The sequence below is a fragment of the Trachypithecus francoisi genome, unplaced genomic scaffold, assembly GCF_009764315.1.
Source record: "Trachypithecus francoisi isolate TF-2019V2 unplaced genomic scaffold, Tfra_2.0 Lachesis_group11, whole genome shotgun sequence".
NCBI classification, from domain to species: Eukaryota; Metazoa; Chordata; class Mammalia; order Primates; family Cercopithecidae; genus Trachypithecus; species Trachypithecus francoisi.
The window spans coordinates 62330049-62352342 of NW_022681456.1; the positions used below are offsets into that span (position 1 = coordinate 62330049).

The 22294-nt window shown below is 39.2% G+C and overlaps 1 protein-coding gene and 1 long non-coding RNA gene across 2 annotated transcripts in view; one reads left to right on the plus strand and one right to left on the minus strand.

The window, feature by feature from the left end:
* Positions 1-2307: 2307 nt before the first annotated feature.
* The window catches only part of LGR5 (leucine rich repeat containing G protein-coupled receptor 5), a 149670-nt gene continuing 129683 nt past the window's right edge, over positions 2308-22294 (minus strand). The window contains exons 11-18 of the mRNA XM_033221267.1: positions 22221-22292; positions 17581-17646; positions 15917-15988; positions 10692-10763; positions 9774-9899; positions 8295-8440; positions 6171-6254; positions 2308-4973 (exon numbers count right to left, since the gene is read on the minus strand). Coding sequence (XP_033077158.1) covers positions 3886-4973; positions 6171-6254; positions 8295-8440; positions 9774-9899; positions 10692-10763; positions 15917-15988; positions 17581-17646; positions 22221-22292 — 1726 coding nt within the window. The 3' untranslated portion in view covers positions 2308-3885. The remainder of the gene's footprint in view (positions 4974-6170; positions 6255-8294; positions 8441-9773; positions 9900-10691; positions 10764-15916; positions 15989-17580; positions 17647-22220; positions 22293-22294) is intronic.
* On the plus strand, positions 4695-7923 carry LOC117089743. Its single transcript, XR_004439733.1, has 3 exons — positions 4695-4891; positions 5058-5165; positions 7576-7923. It is a non-coding gene; the product is annotated as an uncharacterized LOC117089743 (long non-coding RNA).

Consider the following 22294-nt stretch of genomic DNA (forward strand, 5'->3'; position numbering starts at 1 on the left):
CCAGCTGCTTGGGAGGCTGAGGCAGGAGAATGGCATAAACCCAGGAGGTGGAGCTTGCAGTGAGCTGAGATCCCGCCACTGCACTCCAGCCTGGGTGGCAGAGCGAGACTCCGTCTCAAAAAAAAAAAAAAAAAAAAAAAAAAGAATCTGAGTTCAACGTCTTTGGAGATGTTCATAAGGACATTGAAATGGGGATATGGCTACACAGCCCCTCCCCACTTCACTTGCAAGGAAAAGCGACCATAACCTAATCGTAGTTAAGGGTCTCTGTGGCCTGAGAGAGAAAATGGTTAGTGTTTAGTGGCCCGTAGGAAGACAGTCTCTTTTATCTGCAGAGTGGAACTGTAAAATCAAATCTCCAGTACTGAAGAGCGTGAATGGAACTAGTAGAGTCACAGCAATCCCGTCTATTTATCTAGGACTTCTTTCTCATCAGATGGGCCCCTGAACTAAATGTGGTAAGATTAACAAAGAAGCAGGACAATGTTATTTTTTCATATGTTAGAATTTTTCTGGTTCTAAATGAACAGGGTGTGACTACTTTTATTTCCTTTTACTACTTCATTTTTCTATTTTTAGCCAAAACTAAATGAGTAGATGTTTTTTATTTCATATAAGAATGATTTTCTCTTCAGTAAGAGTTGAACAAAAATTATGTGTGATAACAGCCACCTAATATATTTTTCTATTAAAATGTCCTTCAAAATAGTTTGTTATGGGTGACATATGAAGAGAGGGACTACAGATGATGAGTTTTTTGATGTAACTGGTTAAATTCAAAAGCATAGGTAGCTCCATTGTGAGCATAAGGTCTTAGCTTAAAAGGTGGCTTTCTGAGAGGCCTTTCCTGAGCTCCACGTCTAAAGCAGCACACTAAGCATTCCCAACAGGCTATTTAAAATAGCTTCATTTCCTTCATTTATGTTCCTGTCGGATATTTACATGTTTATATTTGTTTATTGTCTATCTCCCCTCCACTGGAATGCGAATTCCAGACCTTGTTTTTTGTTATCCCCAATGCATAGAATACTGCACATAATGGTGCACAGTATTTGTTGAATAAATGAACCTGCTTTTGGAAACAAAATTGTTACTCCCTTACTTTAAGCTAGTTCACAGTTTATGGTTTTTACAAATTTGCTCCATGATTTGTTCTTTACTGTTGTTCAATCTGTCCCCTTCTCACTGTAGATTTATTTATTTGTGGATGTAATTCAAGTTCTTTCTGATTATGCTGTATTAGAGTGAAGAACATTTATCAGATGTCAGTGTTTTGTGTAAGGGGTATTATAACTAGTGTTTTGTCAATAAAATAATAAAGCCTGTGGATTTATCTAAAGAAATAAGTTGCAGTGAATTTAAGTATCTGTTTTTTTTTTTTTTTTTTAATTATATTACTGTCTTGTGTTTTCTTGAGTGGGAGACAAAGGGGCTGCCAGGACTTGTTCCTGACTTTGGGCAAGTATGTTAAAAATATTAAAAAGAAAGAATGAGATGCATTGCTCTAGAGGCAACTTTTATATCTGCTGCCTGGGCTAAGAGGTGTGAGAGTAGCAGGAGTGAGTTCTTGTTTCAGCTGAAGATAAGCCAAGCCAAGCATGGACTGCACAAGAGAGGATCCCATGGATACCTGTTAACTAGGTTTGGGCATGTGGGTAAGTCTGATGGGTAGGTGGAAAACTCAGTGCCAGGTGCCCTGTGGGTGCTCTGTAAACATGTTAATTTTAGCAATAATACTGTGCCTCCTATCAGTACTTGAATCGTTTCATTTTGCAATCCATGCAAGGAGGGCAGGAATCACCACTGGAGTTGGTAAGGTCTGGCACAGATGTCTAGAAAAATAATTTCATTTCTCATGTTTTTGGGGACGGGGACTGAAGGGGAACACCGTGTTTCTTTGCGCCCTGGGAATTGCATGTCCTCATGTTTTGGCCTTGACATAATCATCAAATGAATTATTTAAGGTTGATTTGTTATTCATATATTTCTTTCTAATTGTGAGGTTTTTTCTTACATTGCAAAAGAGGTTTGAGACCAAAAAAAGTTCTAGCTTATAAAATCCAAACTATCATAAGCTTCACAACAGTCAGGACAAAATGGCGTAGCAATCATAAACAATTCAGGAGTTGGTAATGATATTTTGATTTGTTTTGTGAAAGATTGATTTTTTAAGATAAGTCCAACCTATTTAGAGTATTAAGAACAGATATTAATACTTAAAAAGCAAAGGTACTTATACTCCAAAACTTAAAAACATTTAGGAGACTATATATCTGCCTGTGGGCTCAATAAATAGACTTGAAAATATTTTGTTTTATAGTCACATTTTATTACAAATTTATTTTTTACCCAATAGAAAAGCAAATTTAGAATCTATTTACAAGTACTATATATTTACATATATACAGTTCATGAATTTAAAGAAAATGGACAGAGAAACGCAATATATATGGAAGAATATGCCACTGTACAAGGTTTATTATCATTATCATGGTCCTTAATGTTACTGAACCTTTACTATAGTAATAAATACAGTTCTATATTTACATATCTTATAAAACATCTCCTAAATGTATTTTTTCAAATCCAAGTTAAAACATCTGATTAAAATAAACATGCTTATATAAAAATAAATCTACCTAACAACAATTTGGTTTGGATGTATTGAAGCTAATATAGGATAATAGAAGGTAAGAATTAATACTTTGACTTTTCTTATTTAATAACTTGCTTCTTAAAATACCTAACACAGTATTAATATCGAATAAGCAGAGAAGTAATGTTCCTGACACAAGTGGATTATCCAGAGAGAACACAGCTAAACCCAAGCTAAATAAACAGGATAATAGGTTACTGAGTCTCTTGAGTCCAAAGTGGTGTCAGATATTGGGTTTGCCAGAGCTGCTAGAGATGCATGTGTGAGAAGTTGTATCAGTGGACTTAATTTATGTCATGTGCACATTTGATCATTAAGATACACATCGGTTTGAATCAACTGATAAAACCTCTTGCAAAAATTATTTACTAACCCAGGAAAAAAAAAAAACCCAAATTGCTTATTGTCTTTTCCAGGTATGTTCATTGCTGGCAGTGGAATTCCCTTCTGAGCTTTGGGCACCAAGGAGTTAAAAGCAAATCAGATAAGACATACATCACCTGTGCATGATTGCCTTCGTAACAATTTAAGAATTTCGGTCAATTTTCCTTTCAAAATATTTGTAAGCAGTTTTATTCCACCATGAGGGTGGAACCATCTAGCGCTAATATATAAAACCTGCTATCTCTAAAAATGATCTCAATATGAGTGAGTTAACAATACCTTACATTATCCATCCAAGGGATTGGTGCCTTGGAAGGATCCTTTCTGAGGAAAGGCAAAGGAGGGCTCAAACATCTTCACATGGTCATTAGAATGAAATCCTATGGATCTCAGCCTCTACCTAGTAATGCAGTTCCTTGAAAACCCTTATTTTCCTAATTCCCCCAACAACCTCTTGAGTTTGTGGGTTTGAATAAACCCATTTTTGGAAAGTAAGTGGGTTCTCCCTCCTCCCAAAATGATTACATTGGTGAGTTTAAAGAGAATGCAATTCAAATCATAGAGAATCTTTTCTAAAGGAAATTTCAATCTGCTTTTTTGATCTGGGCTCACTTAAATAGTGTGACCAATCTATCCCTTAGCTGAACAAATTATAGAAGCAGCATTTAGACTTATATTCACTCTCAAGTATCAATAGGTTTTCAGCCTTTTCTCACTAACTGAGAGATTCTCTTTTGGTTTTTAAACCGAGTTTCACCTCAGCTCTTATTAGTTACCACTCTGATATACTCAATCTCACATTTTCAGGTTCTCAACCTTTGAAAACATTTTCTTTCACATATTAATTAGAGACATGGGACAAATGCCACAGAGGAAAGATGGCAGTTCTCAGTCACTGGATAAGCTGGTGATGGCACGGAACTGGGAGGCAGGTCATAAGCAATGCTGGAGCTGGTAAAGGTTACCAAGGCTTGGGTCGAGTCACAGGACTGTTTTTCGACATCATCAGAGTTAATTGACACCAGGCTTGGGTGTTTTGATCTCGTCCAGAAGTAGGTTTGCTTTCCCAGGCTCACCAGATCCTCCTTAAAGTGAGGATTGAAGAGGATGTAGAGAAGGGGATTGAGACATGCAGGAAGTGGGACTATCACCAGAAGGATAAACTTAATTACTTCAGGACTGATAAATGTGAGGTTTAGTAAAGAGGAGAAGGACAAGAAAGCCACGGGGCAATATAGGATGCAGTTGGTGAAGAGCAACAGGGCAATGTGCTTCACCATAGAGCAGTCCCAAATATTCTCCAGGTCTCCCTTGTCCAAATTGCAGTAGAGCTTGGTGTAGGCAATGGTCATCATGAGGAAGCAAAGGGAATTGAGCAAGATGAGAGCGACCATGTAGCCCGTGGTGCTGGGCTCCCCAAAGGGCAAAGGCAGACAGAGAGGGGAGGCACCATACTCGCTGCCACCCAGCAGGGGAACTGTGGCTATGGTCAAGGCCAGCAGGGCGCAGAGAAAAATGATTACTTTCAGGCTAGAAAAGGGAGCTTTCGTTTCAAATTTTGCAGAACATTTCACAGAGAACCCACGCTCCAGGGCTGCCAGAGTAAGCAGGAAAACAGATGATTCTGAAGCAAAAATGGACAAAAAACCAATGACTTGGCAACCGACCCCATTCTCCCACCAGGCACCATGTCGTGCAAAGCTGCCAAAAGTGAATGCATCCACACCAGCCAGCACAGCACTGGAGACTCCTGTGAGCATGTTCACCACTGCGATGACCCCAATTAACAGTTTAATGGGGGAAATGTACAGAGGAGATCTGAAAACTGTTGAAGTCACCAAAGTATTACAAGTAAGTGCCAGAACTGCTATGGTCCACACTCCAATTCTGATCAGCCAGCCATCAAGCAGGTGTTCACAGGGTTTGAAGGGGCCTAGAAGTCCAAGGAAGGAAAAGATTGAGTATCAAATTAGGGTTTACAACTTTTGCTGAATTACCCTTTTGTCTCTTTATTTAGGATGCCAAAAGATAGTGGTCAAAAACAGCCTGACAACACACAGTGCCCATGTGCATGCTCCACTATCTGAAGCCACTGTCACCCTGGATCTTCTGCAGCACTAGTTGGGTAAGTACACCAGGTGCTCCTGTTCCAGGGTATTGATGGAGAAATGAGAATGGAGTATTTTGATCACTTGATTGAAGTCCCTAAGATACAGCTGTGTTGGCACCAGGTAAAAAGCCAGATCTCCTGGACTTTTCATTACATAATTTTTCAGAATATTTCCACAAGTTTCCATAGGCAGACAAGGAGAATCCTAGGGAAATATTCCATAATATTATGAACGTGCATTTCATGAAAATCTCATCTTAGTTTTAGATTAAAATTTGAGGTTAGGGAGCAAGGAACAATCTATTCATTAAAAATAAAATATCAACTCCTCCTAGCTGTCTTTTTTCAACTGGCTCATCCTGTTTTTTGGAATGGGACAAACTATTAAGTGAATTCAATTTCACTTTCCTCCCCTCCCTTCCCATCTCTTCCCCTCCCCTTCCTCTTTCTTTTCCTTTCTTCCCTTCCCCCCTCCCCCTCCCCCTCCTCCTCCTCCTTCCCCTTCCTTCCTTCACTTTCCTCCCCTCCCTTCCCATCTCTTCCCCTCCCCTTCCTCTTTTCTTTCCTTTCTTCCCTTCCCTCCTCCTCCTCCTTCCTTCCTTCTCCTTCCTTCCTTCCTTCCTTCCTATCTGTACAAACTATTATTTACTTTTACCAAATAGTTATTTATAAGAAAAACCTAAGTCACTTTCAAAAGTCGGTGATTATACAAAACAAGATTATAGCATACTATTTCAGGGTAAATTGCTAATATCATTTTAAAAATTACATATACCTCTAACAACACACTTGATTCTTTAGTTTACATTAAGTTAAATCAAAAGTCCTCCCACCTCAATCCTATTGGCAAGTGAAAACTCCAGGGAATGAACATTTGTATTTGACAGGCCACCATGAGGGTTACTGATGAGCTGCATAGTTGGCACAGATTTGGCTTTTAAAGTATAACTGCATTGTTTTTCATGGACTCAGAATCAGTGGTGCATACTGCTGTTGAGGAAGTTTTGATGCCTTTCTCACCTGGGGAAGGTGAACATTGCACTGAATGAAGAGCTTTCAGGTCTTCCTCAAAATCAAGCAGGAAATCTTCAAGGTCACGTTCATCTACAGGCACAAGAAGTCCTGGAATGATTAGTTCTGCCTCTCTTTTCAAGGGACCAAATCCCAGAGTGGAGAGTCCTGGGTTATTCTGGAGACATGAACTGTCACAAATTCCTTGTGCTCTAGCTTTCTTGCAAGTCTATTATAAAGTTGCCTTTGGATGTTCAACTCAAGCTGCTGTGACATACTATTCTAGTACAACTGGGGATGAGGGAGAGTGACCCAAGACTCCGGGTATAACATCTAAACTCTCCCATTCTGCTCTTGTTTCCTGCAGCTCATGATGTTCCCACATTGAAGAGCTAAATTAGAGGAGGCTATGGGCCTCTTCATTCAGAGCAGAAACCACTTTATCCAAATTTCTAACACTACAATAGCTATAGTGCAAATGTTCTAGGCTGTGTTCTCTGAACACCAGAGGAAGAATCAGATACAGTACGTTTCAATCTTCCCTGGGAATTCTGCATAACAGAGGACAAATCAAGTAACTACTTGGTGCTTGGTTTAGCTATCCATTAAATAGGAGTTTTGTGATCTAACATATTTCCCCAAAGACACAGATTTAATTGGTCTCATGTGGGAATTGGGGACCAATATTTTTTAAAAGTTGCTATGTGATTCTAATATGTGGTCCAGGGTTGAGAATCACTGCTTTTGAAAATAAACTCCATGAATGACCGTCTCTCTCTGTTGTTCATTGTGTGCTTTCAAGGCCTAGAACAGTGCCTGGCACAAAGTAGGCTCTCTAATAACTTTTTGCTTGTGTTTTTATTTTTTGAGTGAACATTTTTGAGAGACATTAGAGTGGGTGAGGCAGGAAGAGCAAAAACTGAAGCAAGAACAGGAACAAGACACATGCTGTGGCCTAAAACAAAAAAGGCAAGGACCAAGATATCAGTTCCTTAAACAGATACGCAGACAGGAAAACCTGGTAAGGTTATCTGCCGACAGACTGAATCATACTTGCTTTGGAATCAACAAACCTTTAAGGCCCAAAAGGTGAGAAGCCATCCTTCTGTTTAGTCTGTTTAGACCTTGTGCAAACTCGCAGGGTTGGCAGGGAAGGCAGGGGGTGGTGCCCAAAGCACCTCCTCATTACCACAGGTGTGGTTTGAGAGGCATTGTTGTCTGTTTAAGTAACGTCTTAATTCAAGGAAAGCCAAGCTTTACAGACATTATCTCATTTCACCTTCCGGACAGATACCTTGGGGTGGGGTAGGTGAGGAGAATGATTTAGAATCAGTTGAACAAAAAGTAGGATTCTTAAGCCCTTCTGCTGAAATACGAAGGGATCTAAAATGTTTATATCTTTCACTCCTTCCAGGCCATAAGAATGAAAATGGATTTTGCCTTCTGGAGAAAAAGTTTCTGAAGTATGTATGAAAAAGTCATCCTCCGAAAAAGCACCCTGTAAAAAGCTGATGGAACACCATGTCAGTAATCACCCCTGAGGACAGTATATGCTAAGGGGGAATCTAATTATAAATACAAATATAAGAATTCACCTACAGAACAGATGAAATTTTAGAATGAATCCTGAGCGAGTTTTCTCTTTCTCAGGTAGTCTTTAAAATGTGGGATTTATTCACAATTTGCTGAGGTATAAGGACGTGTCTGAAGTTCAGATAATTTGTTTGATAATTATTTTTTTCTTTTTTTTTTGAGATAGTCTCGTTCTGTTGCCCAGGCTGGAGTGCAGTGGCGCAATCTCAGCTCAGCTGCTTTGGAATCAACCTGCCTCCCGGGTTGAAGCAATTCTCATGCCTCAGCCTCCCAAGTACCTGGGATTACTGGCATGTGCCACCATGCCTGGCTAATTTTTTTGTATTTTTGGTAGAGATAGGGTTTCGCCATGTTGGCCAGGCTGGTCTCAAGCTCCTGACCTCAAGTGATCCATCTGCCTTGGCCTCCCAAAGTGTTGGGGATTACAGGTGTGAGCCACCACGCCCGGCCTGTTTGACGACTTTTCATCGAATGTAATTCATTTTCATGTGTTCCATCGAACACAACACAATTTCATTACCATGGCATAGCAAGTCCTACCTTGAACCTGAAACATTCCAGCATCTTTCTTATGAAGGTCGTCCATACTGCTGTTGTCACCTTTATTCCATTGATTAGAAATCTTATAGGCATTCTCACACACTCCAAATGCACAGCACTGGTAAGCATAAGGCATTTCTATAACCCTTTAAATGAACAAAACCCAAACAAAAAACACTTAAAGAAACGGATAATTAAATATAGTATTCATCTTCTTTCACCCAATTATTCTACCTTTGGATTTTAGCCTAAATAAATAATCCAAAATATAAGTTATGGGCATAAAGGTGTTCATTACAGTGCTATTTATAAAAACAATGAAGTTATTAAAAATGATCACTATGAAATCTTAATTGCTGAAACTGAGGGATGCAACTTCCATTACTCAAATGATGGAAAATTTCCAAAATAAAAAGGTTAAAAAAATGACTGCTAGGAAAAATTGTAGCAACGTGAAAAACTGCTTATGGCAGAATAAGTGACTAAAATATGACATATATTTCTATGCACCTTTTGAGTCTAACAATTAAAAATGCACTGGAAATAAAGCTTGGAAGGAAGTAACTTAAAAATGTTGTTTAGGGGGGCATTTTCAAGATTTTTGTTCTTGGATGCTTAACAGAGACTGGGAAGGGTAGACTTTTGGGGAGGTGGGGCTGGTTAATAAGTACAAAAAGAGGAAGAATAAATAACACCGACTATTCAATAGCACAATAGGGTGACTGTAGTCAATAATAATTGGGCATTTTAAAATAAATAGTGTAATTGGATTGTTTGTACCTCAAAGGATAAATGCTTGAGGGGATGGATACCCCATTTTCCATGATGTGCTTATTACATATTGCATGCCTGTATCAAAACATTTCATGTACCCCATAAATATATACACCAACTATGTAACCATAAAAAATAAAAACATTAAAAATTTAAAAAAGATTTTTGTTCCCTCTTATACTTTCCCAACTCTCTTTTGGGGTTTTATTATTTTCATAATTTTAAAAGTATGTAAAAACTACCGTGGGTTAAAAAATACATAATCTTTCAAGATACTTCTTTGTCTATAATAAGCATAACCAATTTTAAGCAGCATTACGTCCTCAAACAAATATTAATTTAGTACATTTTATTAGATACATACAAGCTAAATTAAAAATTGTAAACAAGAGTAGAATAATGTTATAATGTTATTTAATGACATGCCCTAGTTTATATATATCCCACGGATCAATGGTTTTCAAACTCCTCCAATGAACTCTGATTCTGGGAGGCATCTTTGAGAAGGAAAGGAAGTATGGTCAGGAGGACACATTTTCCCACTGCAGGGCTTGTCCTAACAATGCTCCAGGGTTGGGAGACTTGAGGGCATGAAATGCAATTCAAAAGGGTTTCACGACCTCATAAATTTAGAACACCATTATAATACATCTATTATTTCACATGACCACAAATGCATCTTATTAGTTTTAATGACAAACTCACTTGAGTTCTGGAAAGTTTTCAGATGATATCAAGCTCTGTAAGGCATGATTTCCTGTTAATTTTAAGTGAGTTAAACCATGTAACCCAGTTACAGGAAAAGACGACAGGAGGTTGGACGACAGGTCCCTGCAAAACATCAAACAACAATTGGCTTTTAGTCTATGTTAGCATAAAACATTTATGTTAAAAAAAACAACAACCTAAAGATCGCCAAACTACTCAATAAAAACTTCTAAGCAGGGTCCTTACTCCTAACGGTAAAAGTAACCATTTTGGTTTAGCTAGGGATAACTTTTCTATTCACAGTCAGGATGGCAGGGGAGAAAAGGTTTTAATTGTATTCAAATTGTTCTATATTCAGCTTCATTTTGTCAGGTGGGGACATCTAAAATCAAGGGGAAGGTGCTATATTTAATTGAAAAGTGATGCTGACTAGATTAGGAGTGAGAAGTAAAAAGTGTATTTACTCCCGTTCCTCTTCTAACTTCTGTCTAACCAATTTCTTCTTTCTTTATTAGATAAGAGATGGGGAGAGGAAGGAGCAAGAGATGGGAAGTTGGGGCTGGGGGAAGGGACGGGAAGATTCTGTATCAGTCAAAATGGCATAAAATAAAATGGAAGCCCTTCAGACCTGAATTGACATCTTATTCCATTCCACCTGATTACTCAGCAAGAATAAAAAACTTTGGCTGAATAATGAGAATCAGGTGTCACCCAGATCAATTATCCACTTAAGGGCCCATGTGGCCCTGGAGGAGCAGAACTCCTCCTTGGCTCTGACAAGCTCTAGGCACGGAGAACACAGAGGGCAGGTAATCTGCGCATTTCCAGCCTCTTCAACAAAACCAACTTTTAAAATTGACTAGATGGTCCCCAGTTATTAAGAGACATAGCATAAACAAGTTATGGAATACTCACAGCTTTATTAGGGATGGCAAAGTGGAAAATGCATTGGGGTGAATAATAGCAATTTTGTTCCAAGCCAAATTCCTATTTTGAAAAAAGGCAAATGAGATAATTAAATAGAATCAAGAACATGTGAAGTTTTATCATAGGCATTCAGTCTTCTACCAAAAATAATTTAATTTCCATTCAGATCAGAAACAACTTATCAAACTGCCCTTCAGATTAAGATGTTAGTGGTGTAAAATGACTAATGAGAGAACTTTAAATCAAGCTTGTTAAAACCAATTAAGGAAACATCATTCAGGTGGATATTTTGGTTTTTACTCTTGCTAAAAGGTTAACTTTAATATGGTTGTAAAATTTTATTAGGGCCTTTCTAAAATGAGTGGTTGTAGCAGTGTGGGAAGAGACAGAAACTTCTGAGTCTCTTCTTCTGACAAGTAAGTTTTAAATTACAAAATGTCCTTGGATGTGTAATGAAACTCAAAAAAATTTGGGTACATCACTCATATATGTTAGGCCTTGAGAGAAACACAAAGATGCTTTCAAGAAAATTTCCAGGAAGGATACTGACAAGTAAATTATTAGCCAGGATATGAATAAAATAGGGGCCAACATATGTTAGAAATAAAATTCTTTGATAGTAAAGAAAAAGTACAGTTTATGGGGAAATAAAATTCACTTCCCATGTACACATAATGAACTGCAGATAATTAAGTAGGAATAAAATCTTTTGCAAAAACTTCTGTAGATAATTTATCAGGAATAAGAACTACATTTTTACAAAGGAAGGATGAATTTAAGATTTTTAATTTTTGTAAATGACTAACAATGGTAACTAAGATGTAGACATTTGAGAGAACTGAAAGTAAACAAAGTCAACTTTTCTCAAGTGTAGAAAAGTTTATGATATTGGGCTCCAGGGTTACCTTAATAAATGGTTTGCACAAAATATTTACATTCTCATTTGAAAGGTTCCTTACGGACCTGTCCTTTCCTGGAGGAAACTGGAAGTCTTTTTCCTTGATCCCAGAACAGAAGAAAATTGCAGCTAACAAGGGGAGGAAATGTATGGAAGGTAGAAAAGCTACAAATGGCGGCTGGGCTTTGGGTAATTGAGTGAGAAGACTGTCTTCTGTTGAGCTGCTCAAGAAATACGTGTCACTGAGGTGAGCAAGTAATACCATCTGTCAGAGTCTTTTTGGCAGCTTTAAGTAGATCACGGTGCCCTGGGAGAGCTTCACAGAGCAGAATATCTGGAATGTAGGCCAAGTCCTGCCATGGTGCTTAGAGTGATTTGACTGGGGTTTAAGTAAATATGTGAGAATTTATATGTTCAAAGGCCTGTAATTCCTTTTCAATTCATGAGCCTGTGTGCTGGAATCCTCCCAGCAGCCCCAGAGGAGTCATTTTCTGCTTTCCTGCCCTGCTCTGTGCCTGGGGCTGATTCTGCAGGCTGCATCCCCAGAGCTCCCTAATGGCCTCAGTTGTATTCTCAGGAGAAGACCCAGGAGGAAAGGGAGGTCAGGGCCCTCATGGTCTTCTCTTCCCTGTTTTGGAACCATATCTCCCATGGCAGCTACAGACTTCTCAAGGGCTGCAACACTTCTCCATGTTTAAGCTCTTTCTGTGTCCTGGAAACATCATTTCCTCCCTGTGACTCTAGCCCCAGATGTTACTGGTTGCTGCACACCTATCCTTTGCTTGTTCCCTGCCAGCACCTATGTAAGTGTCTTTTCTTTTTTTTTTTTTTTTTGAGACGGAGTCTCGCTCTGTCCCCCAGGCTGGAGTGCAGTGGCCGGATCTCAGCTCACTGCAAGCTCCGCCTCCCGGGTTTACGCCATTCTCTCGCCTCAGCCTCCCGAGTAGCTGGGACTACAGGCGCCCGCCACATCGCCCGGCTAATTTTTTGTATTTTTTTAGTAGAGACGGGGTTTCACCATGTTAGCCAGGATGGTCTCGATCTCCTGACCTCGTGATCCACCCGTCTCGGCCTCCCAAAGTGCTGGGATTACAGGCTTGAGCCACCGCGCCCGGCCGTAAGTGTCTTTTCATTTGAACTGTCTTTTTTAAAAATTTAATTTAATTTTAAGTTCCAGGATACACATGCAGGACATGCAGGTTTGTTACATAGGTAAACATATGCCATGCTAGGTCTGCTGCACCTATTAACCCATCACCTAGGTATTAAGCCCTGCATCCATTAGCTATTTATCCGGATGCTTTCCCTCCCTCTGCCACCCTGATAGGCCCTGGTGTATGGTATCCCACTCCCTGTGCCCATGTGTTCTTATTGTTCAGCTCTCACTTATAAGTGAGAACATGCAGTGTCTGGTTTTCTGTTCCCGTGTTAGTTTGCTGAGAATAACGGCTTCTAGCTCCACCCATGTCCCTGTAAAGGACATGATCTTATCCCTTCTTATTGCTGCATAGTATTCTGTGGTGTATATGTACATTTTCTTTATCCAGTCTATCATTGGTGGGCATTTGGGTTGATTCTATGTTTTTGCTATTGTGAATAGTGCTGCAATGAACATATGTGTGCATGTATCTTTATAACAGAATGACACACACACACACACACATATTTTCTGAGACGGAGTCTCACTCTGTCACCCAGGTTGCAGGGCAGTGGTGCGATTTCAGCTCACTGCAACCCCTGCCTCCCAGGTTCAAGCGTTTCTCCTGCCTCAGCCTCCTGAGTAGCTGGGATTACAGGCACCCATCACTATGCCCAGCTAATTTTTTTGTATTTTTAGTAGAGACAGGGTTTCACCACATTGGCCACACTGATCTCGAACTCCTGATCTCAAGTGTTCTGCCCACTTCAGCCTCCCAAAGTGCTGGGATTACAGGTGTGAACCATTGCACCCAACATTATGATTTATATTTTTGGGGGTATATACCCAGTAATGGGATTGCTGGGTCAAATGGTATTTCTGCATTTCAACCATCTTAAATGATTTCTGTTTCTTGCTAGAACCCTCAAAGGTTATATACTTATTTTCATAATAATAATGTTGCATAGTTACAATGTGCCAGGTACAGGTATGAGGTTTTTTTTTTTTTTAACAGGTTTTAATCTCATAACCCTCACCACAACCCTAAGAGGTAGGTATTATCATTTACCTTCATTATACTCATGAGGAAACAGAGACACTGTGTGATAAGTCACTTGAGTAATAAATTACAGCGTAATCTCAGGAGCTGTGATTCAAACCCAGGCACACTGACTTCACAGTCCCTGATCTTGTGCTCAGAACATGTTTAAATGCTGAATAATGAAAAAACCACTGCACTAGACCCTGGGCTAGAAGTTTTACTGAAATTTGAATTTATGGGAACATAAAAAAGTTCTTATTGTTTTCAGGTATGGCATAGTCTACCTGATGACAGTGCTAAGTATTAAGTTCTATAGTAGGGAATGTGCAAAGTGCATCAGAGTGAAGTGGGCCCAAAGATAGAAGATCTTGTTCTTGTGAAATGGGCAGGGGGACAAGTCACAGGTGGCGAGGAATCCTATACGCAATGGGAATAGGAGAAACAGTGGCTCATGTGTCAGGGACCTGGAGTGTGTTGAGGAGTGATCACACTGTACCAGGCGGCTGGAATCAGATTTTGAAGAGTGTTGCTGGGAAGTTTGGTCTGATCTTGAAGACAACAGGGAAAATAATTAGAAAGTTTTTGAAGCAGGAAAATAACATGATTAGATATTTATTTAAGAAAGAATAAAATGAATGGGTAGAGAGATGATAGAAGGACTGGTTGGGAGGATGACAGTGATCCAAACGAATCATTAAGGGCCTATGGTAGAGGAGTGGAAAGGATTAATTGGAGTTGACCCAGTTTGGTGAATGATTGAATGTGAGGTCACAGGGGAAGGAGGAATTCAGGGGGATTCAGACATTTATTCTTCAGAGTCTGTGTCACATTCTTTTGGTATCTTTAGAGATCGCCTTTTTTTTTTTTTTTTTGACAGAGTCTTGCTCTGTCACTCAGGCTGGAGTGCAATGGCGTGATCTTGGCTCACTGCAACCTCCACCAGCTGGGTTCAAGCAATTCTCCTGCCTCAGCCTCCTGAGTAGCTGGGACTACAGGCGCATGCCACCATGCCCGGCTGATTTTTTGTATTTTTAGTAGAGATGGGGTTTCACCATGTTGGCCAGGCTGGTCTCCAGCTCTTGACCTCGTGATCCACCTGACTTTTAATATAGAACTGACTTTTGGGGCAGCCAGAAATCAAACTGGGTGAATAAGACAGGTAATAAAAGTATTTTCCTTTTACACTTTTTTTGTTTTTTAAAAGTAAAACATTATATAAGTAGATTTCAAACAAAAGTAAGAGAAGGGCAACACAACGAAATTCAGAACAAGATATTATTCTGGTAAACTTTTGGAAGAAAGTGACTCTTAAAAGTAAATTTAAAGTCTTTTGAGGAATAGTATTATTTTACCAAACGTATAGTCTCTTAAGTACAAAAAACAACTTTAGAAGTCAGCAAAAGAGAACGGTTTTTAACAAACGTACTATAGTTTAAACATTACCTATCATCACCATTCATCAAAATCATGTTGAAATCCAGTTTCAGTATTGAAAAGTTTTAACTGTTATTTCACAAAATAATCTGCTAGTAAGTTAAAAAAATTAATATATAACATTTCAATCATAAAATGGAATTAAATACAAGTATTTACAAATCTTAGTTTCCTGAGCAACAGAAGTGTTTCCTAGAACAGCTGTGTTCAAACCTTAGTGTACTTGTTAAAATGCAGATTCCCAGTCCCCACTCCAGAGATTCTAACTCATGAGGCAGATAAGGGTCTGGAATCTGTATTTTTTAGTCTCCTCCAGGTGATTATTAAGCACTTTGAGACACACGTTGAAAAACTGCTTAACCAGGAAAAAAAGCAGGCAGATAGAATTATGTGATTATCCCATTTTTGCATGTAAAATGTTTCCTGTTGATTCCAGGTTGTGGACAGAAAACAGAGTAGGCTAGTCAACAGCTTAGCCTCCTTCCTCTTCATTAAAACTTCCTGCCTGCTGACTGGTAGAGAGCGTAATTGCAAACTTACTAGTTTTAGATTTATTCTTGGAAATTACCAGAAGCAAAATACTTGCTGTTTCATAGCAAATACATGCACAAAAGTCCAACCAGAACAGTACACAATGAAAAGAAAGCATTAGGGGAAGGCCATGCTCTGTGCGGGGGAATGAACTGGGAGGTGATACTCACAGAGATCGGAGGCTAAGCAACTGCTGGAAAGTGTCAACTTTAATTTCGTAGATTTCATTATGTCTTAGGTCACTGAAATGACAGGGTTCCAAAGATTGATTTCAAAGTTACTGGTTTCAAAGATTACAGACTTCAGATAACTTTTATAGAGGGACTACCTGCCCTCAATCAAAGGAACACATGAAGTGTATCTATCAAGTGACTGATTTTTGTTTGTTTAAAAAAGAACATTACCATTTACACACTCAAGTATTGTCTCTTTCAAAGGAGCTAGTTTGCTTGGAAGGACGTAAAACCATATTCCAAACATGCAATCATCATTCAAAACACTGGAGGACTCTTCTCGTGCTGCCTTCTGAGTCTTTCTTGGATTCTTTGAGGGTCTTCAGGAGGGTAAATTCTTTGCCTTTTACAGATAGATTTTTTTTGTTTTTTTTTTCCCTTAACACCCAAAGGCATTGAGAGAAAAACTAAATGTGAAGGGATAGATGGTTAATATTGTTCTCATCAAAACTGAAGTATGACTATAAAACAACAAGTCTGGCCACATGCGGTGGCTCATGCCTGTAATCCCAGCACTTTGGGAGGCCGAGGTGGGCAGGTCACGAGGTCAGCAGTTCGAGACCAGCCTGGCCAACACGTGAAACCTCGTCTCTACTAAAAATGCAAAAAATTAGCTGGGCATGGTGGCGGGTGCTTGTAATCACAGCTACTTGGGAGGCTGAGGCAGGAGAATCGCTTGAACCCATGGGGTGGAGGTGGGAGTGAGCCGAGGTCACGCCATTGCTCTCCAGCCTGGGCGACAGAGCAAGACTGTCTCAAGAAAAAACAAAAACAGGCCGGGCGCGGTGGCTCAAGCCTGTAATCCCAGCACTTTGGGAGGCCGAGACGGGTGGATCACGAGGTCAGGAGATCGAGACCATCCTGGCTAACATGGTGAAACCCCGTCTCTACTAAAAATACAAAAAACTAGCCGGGCGAGGTGGCGGGCGCCTGTAGTCCCAGCTACTTGGGAGGCTGAGGCAGGAGAATGGCGGGAACCCGGGAGGCGGAGCTTGCAGTGAGCTGAGATCCGGCCACTGCACTCTAGCCTGGGCGACAGAACAAGACTCCATCTCAAAAAAAAAAAAAGAAAAAAAACAAAAACAAAACAACAAGGCTGATGTTTTGTAGCAGAGTCAATATTAAGAGAGGAATTCTAAAGGGTTTCATGCATAAGTAGCATCTGTAGCACCTTAAATATGACAAATATGGCCTTCCCCTAAAGTTGACTATTGTGAAACAAACACACCAACAAACCCAAGTCCCCACATATTAAAAAGTAACACCACTCATTGGATATGTAAGTTTGGTTGTACTTCTAAAATAAGAAAAATTTCAAAGCCCAAACACACCCAATTCACTAGTACCCTGAGTTAGGGGGAGAAAAAAGCAAATATATAATAAATGTTTTACTGGTATTATGCTACAGTTCATGAAAAAATAATATTATCTATGTTTCCCAACTTTCTAACCACCCTGCACAGTCACACCTTGTGTGTGTAAGAAGGAAAAGGATCACATGTCTCCCCAGTGAACTACAGGGTAAATGAACCAATGACCCTGAGAAATGCAAGTTTTGATTCTTGATTTTTGCTAGATGACTTAGAGACTTCTAGACTTACATTTTCTGAAGCTTTTGGCAGACTGAAAAACTGGGTAAATCTTCTAATAGGTTGTAAGACAGATCTCTGAAAAACAGAAGGTGCAAAAAGGGGAAATCTGTTACAAATAAATCATAAAGAAACATGCTTTGCTCTCCTTTTCCCTCCAAGATGCTATATTTCCCAAAGGCAGACTCTGATCATTTTCACAGCCCTGACATGGAGCAGGTAGCCACAGGCATTACTGGATTAACCAGTAGATTCAAATGTTGACTGAAATGTAACTGTTAGACTTCTTTAATTAATTTAAATAATTGACTTAATGAATTCATTTATATTCTGTTAGTACTTCTCCATAATGCTCTAGCTATTATCTTACTGCAATGAGTACAAATTAAATTAAATAATTGTTCCTCTGTCTCTAAGAGCTGCTACATTTCTATAGCTAAGATAAATCATTGTTGTTTCTTTTCTAATCAACTCTTTAAAAAAAAAAAAACCTAACAATTCAAAACAGCAGGAGCTTTGAAATCAATCGCTACAAGAAGGAGGCGGGCGAATGGAATCTAAGAAAATCTTCAGCCAAAATTCAACAAATTACAGAATAACAAAAACATCTGGACATATTTATAGTATAATATAACTAATCTAAAGCAAGCCATCATAATTTGCAGAAAGTTTGAAAGAAAAGAAAGTTGGTAGATAATGTAACATAGATATACAAGAATAATTTTGTTTCATGTTTTAAAAGTTATCAGCTAATCAACTAACACATTTTCATGCCTGATTCTAATTCTTAAAATCAGATCACCACTATGCAATGGGAAAATCATGCTTTTTCTAAGAGGCTTTAAATTATTCTTATAATTGATCACTTTATCCTAGATTTATTGAATAAATGGGATTTATAAAGGAATGAAGTCCATTTACTCCACATAAATAGTACAAATGAAGCTGCCTGTAAACTCAAATTTGTAACTTTCTGAAGGTTTGAAAGATACCCCCCCACCCAATACCTCCAAAACCTCACACCTATGCACAAATATACCTGATTATTAATATGGTATGTATTTTGAATAAGTAGTGAATATAATACAATGGACACACATATTATCAAAGCTGATAATTGGTTTACTCATCTCTGCAGACTGCAAAGGGGATAATCCTTCATTGTCTACCTCTTAATAGAGGGAACATAAGACCTTCTACATAAAGGCATAGTGTTGCCTTCTACCTAATGATTTTCATGGCTAACACTGACCAAGCACTTTAAAAAAATTATTACTTTTTAAAATTCTGGGGTACTTGTGCAGGATGTACAGGTTTGTTACATGGGTAAACGTGTGCCATGGTGGTCTGCTGCACCTATCAGCCCATCACCTAGGTATTAAGCCCAGGATGCATTAGCTTTTTTCCTTAATGCTTTTCCCCTCCCACCCTCCCCCAGCAAGGCCCAGTAAGTGTGGTTTCCCTCCCTGTGTCCATCTGTTTTCATTGTTCAGCTCCCACTTACAAGTGAGAACTTGCGATTTTTGGTTTTCTGTTCCTGCATTAGTTTGCTGAGAATAATGGCTTCCAATTTCATCCATGTCCCTGCAAAGGACATGATCTGATTCCTTCTTATGGCTGCGTAGTATTCCATGGTGTATATGTAGCACGTTTTCTTTATCCAGTCTATCATTGGTGGGCATTTGGGTTGATTCCATATCTTTGCTACTGTGAATAGTGCTTCAGTGAACATACATGTGCATGTATCTTTCTAATATAATGATTTCTATTCCTTTGGGTATATACCCAGTTATGGGATTGCTGGGTCAAATGGTATTTCCAGTTCTAAATATTTAAGGAATTGCCACACTATTTTCCACAATGGTTGGAAATTATATTCCTACCAACAGTGTAAAAGCATTCCTATGTCTCTGCAACCTCACCAGCATTTGTTGCTTCTTGACTTTTTAATAATTGCCATTCTGACTGGTGTGAGATGGTATCTCATTGTGGTTTTGATTTGCATTTCTCTAATGATCAGTGATGTTGAACTATTTTTCATATGTTTGTTGGCTGCACGTATGTCTTTTTTTGAGAAGTGTCTGTTCATATTCTTGGCCCACTTTTTAATGGGTTTTTTTTCTTGTAAATTTGCTTAAGTTCCTTGTAGATTCTGGATATCAGCCCCTTGTCAGATGGACAGATTGCAAAAATTTTCTCCCATTCTGTCAGTTGTCTGTTCACTCTGATGATAGTTTCATTTGCTGTGCAGAAGCTCTTCAAATTAATTAGATCCCATTTGTCAATTTTTGCTTTTGTTGCAATTGCTTTAGGCGATTTCATCATAAAGTCTTGGCTCTTGCCTATGTCCTGAATGGTATTGACTAGATTTTCTTCTAGGGTTTTTATAGTTTTGAGTTTTACATTTAAGTCTTAATCCACCTTGAGTTAATTTTTGTATAAGGTGTAAGGAAGGGATCCAGTTTCAATTTTCTGCATATGGCTAGCCAGTTCTCTCAGCACCATTTATTAAACAGAGAATGTTTTGTCCATTGCCAAGCACTTCTTATATAAAGGTACCATGTTTATAGCTTTATTTGTATTATCTGGTTTAATCCCTGTGGCCACCTTATGAGGGAGGCGCTATGATTCTAACCATATGATATGAAATGACTTGCCTAAGTTGACCCAGCTAGTAAGTGGGGAATGTTACACATAGCCTATAGAATGGGCTAAATAATTCCCATGCACATGATGCAAAACTAGGCATGTACAGTGAAATTTCCTCAAGTAACAAGTACTCAGTGGAAGATTTAGCCGAAGGGGGAGAGCTCTCAGATCTATATCTCCAGGAGAACATACAGCACCTTATACTAGGGGTGAGGCTCCTGGGTTCTAGTCTCAACTTCAGCTAATTCTACTTGGTTGATACACTGGCTAAGCACTGGCATCTTTCTCAGGTCTCCTAAATGAGAAGACACCATTTTGCCGGGTCATTGGGAAGAAGAAATGATTATTGTAGGTGAAAGTGCTTTGAAAATGACAAGATCTACTATGAATGTTATGTGTATTCCTGATGGCTTTTCAAGTTCCTACTTGAGGAAAGAATAATGGTTCCAAGGAAGTGAGAAAGATAATAAAAGCTAACACTGACTGAGAGTTACGGTGTCCCAGGTACTGCTGTAACTGTTTGACATGTAGTCATTTAATCAGTTCTCATGAGAACCCTCTGAAGGTAGTGGCTACATCTCCCTTTTATAAACTGGGAAACTGAGCTGCAGGAGGAATAATAATGTGCTCAAGATCCCATGCTGGCATATAGAGTCTGGATTTGAACCAGAAAAGCTGTCTCCACAGCCTTTGCTTTTAAAGTCATTTTGCCAGTGAGCCTCCATTCATGCAACTCTAGACCTCAGTGGTTACCACTCTTGGTGTGACATAGCAGAGACAGAGGCAGTTTAAACACTGGCTCCTTACTTACTAGCTCTAGTATGTAAAATCCTAATCATATAACTGAGACAGTTTTCTGGAGAAATGGGGATGATTATACCTGCTCTAGGTGTGGTAGGCAGAATTCTAACATGGTCTCCCAAATTTCTGCCACCTGATATATACACACTTCCTCCCAGTTATTCAATCAAACTGGTTGTGTTTGAATTCAAACTCACTTCTTTCTTGCCTTGTGACTTTAACATATTAACTTCTCTAATTCTGTTTCCTTATCTGTAGCTGCACTTCATGGGGTGGGGTGGGGAAGAAAGATTTGCTCTATACTCCCCTCCTTCAGATGTGAATCACTGACTCCAAGGCTACCAAGTGGTGTCACTACACCCATTGAGCAACTGGAGTCTGAAGTGACGCGGCAGGCTGGGGCTGGGGAAAGGCAGAATCACAGCAGCAGCCATTCCCGTTCATCTACTTAATATTCCGAGTGCTGCTAAGTAAGGCTTATGGTGAATTTACAGGCACTCAACTGCCACAGGTGCCTTCTATGTGAGTGCAGAGCCATGGCAAAAGATTAAGAGTCCTTTATTAAGTCCCTACAATGCTTGAGAGGACAATAATTGTGTTGAGTGGAAGTTGAGGGAGAAGGCTGAAAATGGAAGGTCAAAACAAGGCTCCTTGAATCCATGTACTTGTTTTCATAACACATGGGAAAGGCAGAGGAAAAAAGTCCCAAGTCAATAGAAATAACATATGCAAGCTGTTTAACCATTACAGGAAACATTAGAACATGGCACTGACAACTATACTGGAAGAATGTTTGATCACCTTTATCAAGGATTGTGTGGATCTGATATCTCAATGTTTGATTTTGGCATCCATATTGGGTGGTTGATCCATTATGTTATTTTGTTCTGCTCTGCAAAGCCTTTAGAGGGGGAAATAAAGTGATTTGGCCTGTTCATATCTTTTCTGAAAGAAAACATGTGCCAACTGAAAGTCTAGTGGGAGCTCGTTTGGGACTTAGAAAACAAAGGTACATTACCATTGTTACCAGGATCATGTCAGAGAGTCTGGACCAAAGAGGGCAAAGGAGGCCTGACCTCCTACAGACCTGCAAGGAAAGAACTTTCTCCTCTTTTAAAGAGATTATTGAAATCATGTCTGCCATTTCACCCCTAAATGGAAGTTGCCTGTTTACACAACATTATTGCCTTACTGATACGCACAGCACTTGGAGATTAGGTAACTGATTGCAGACGGTTTGAGGAAGAGATGAGATCTGTGCTCCAGTTAAAGTCCT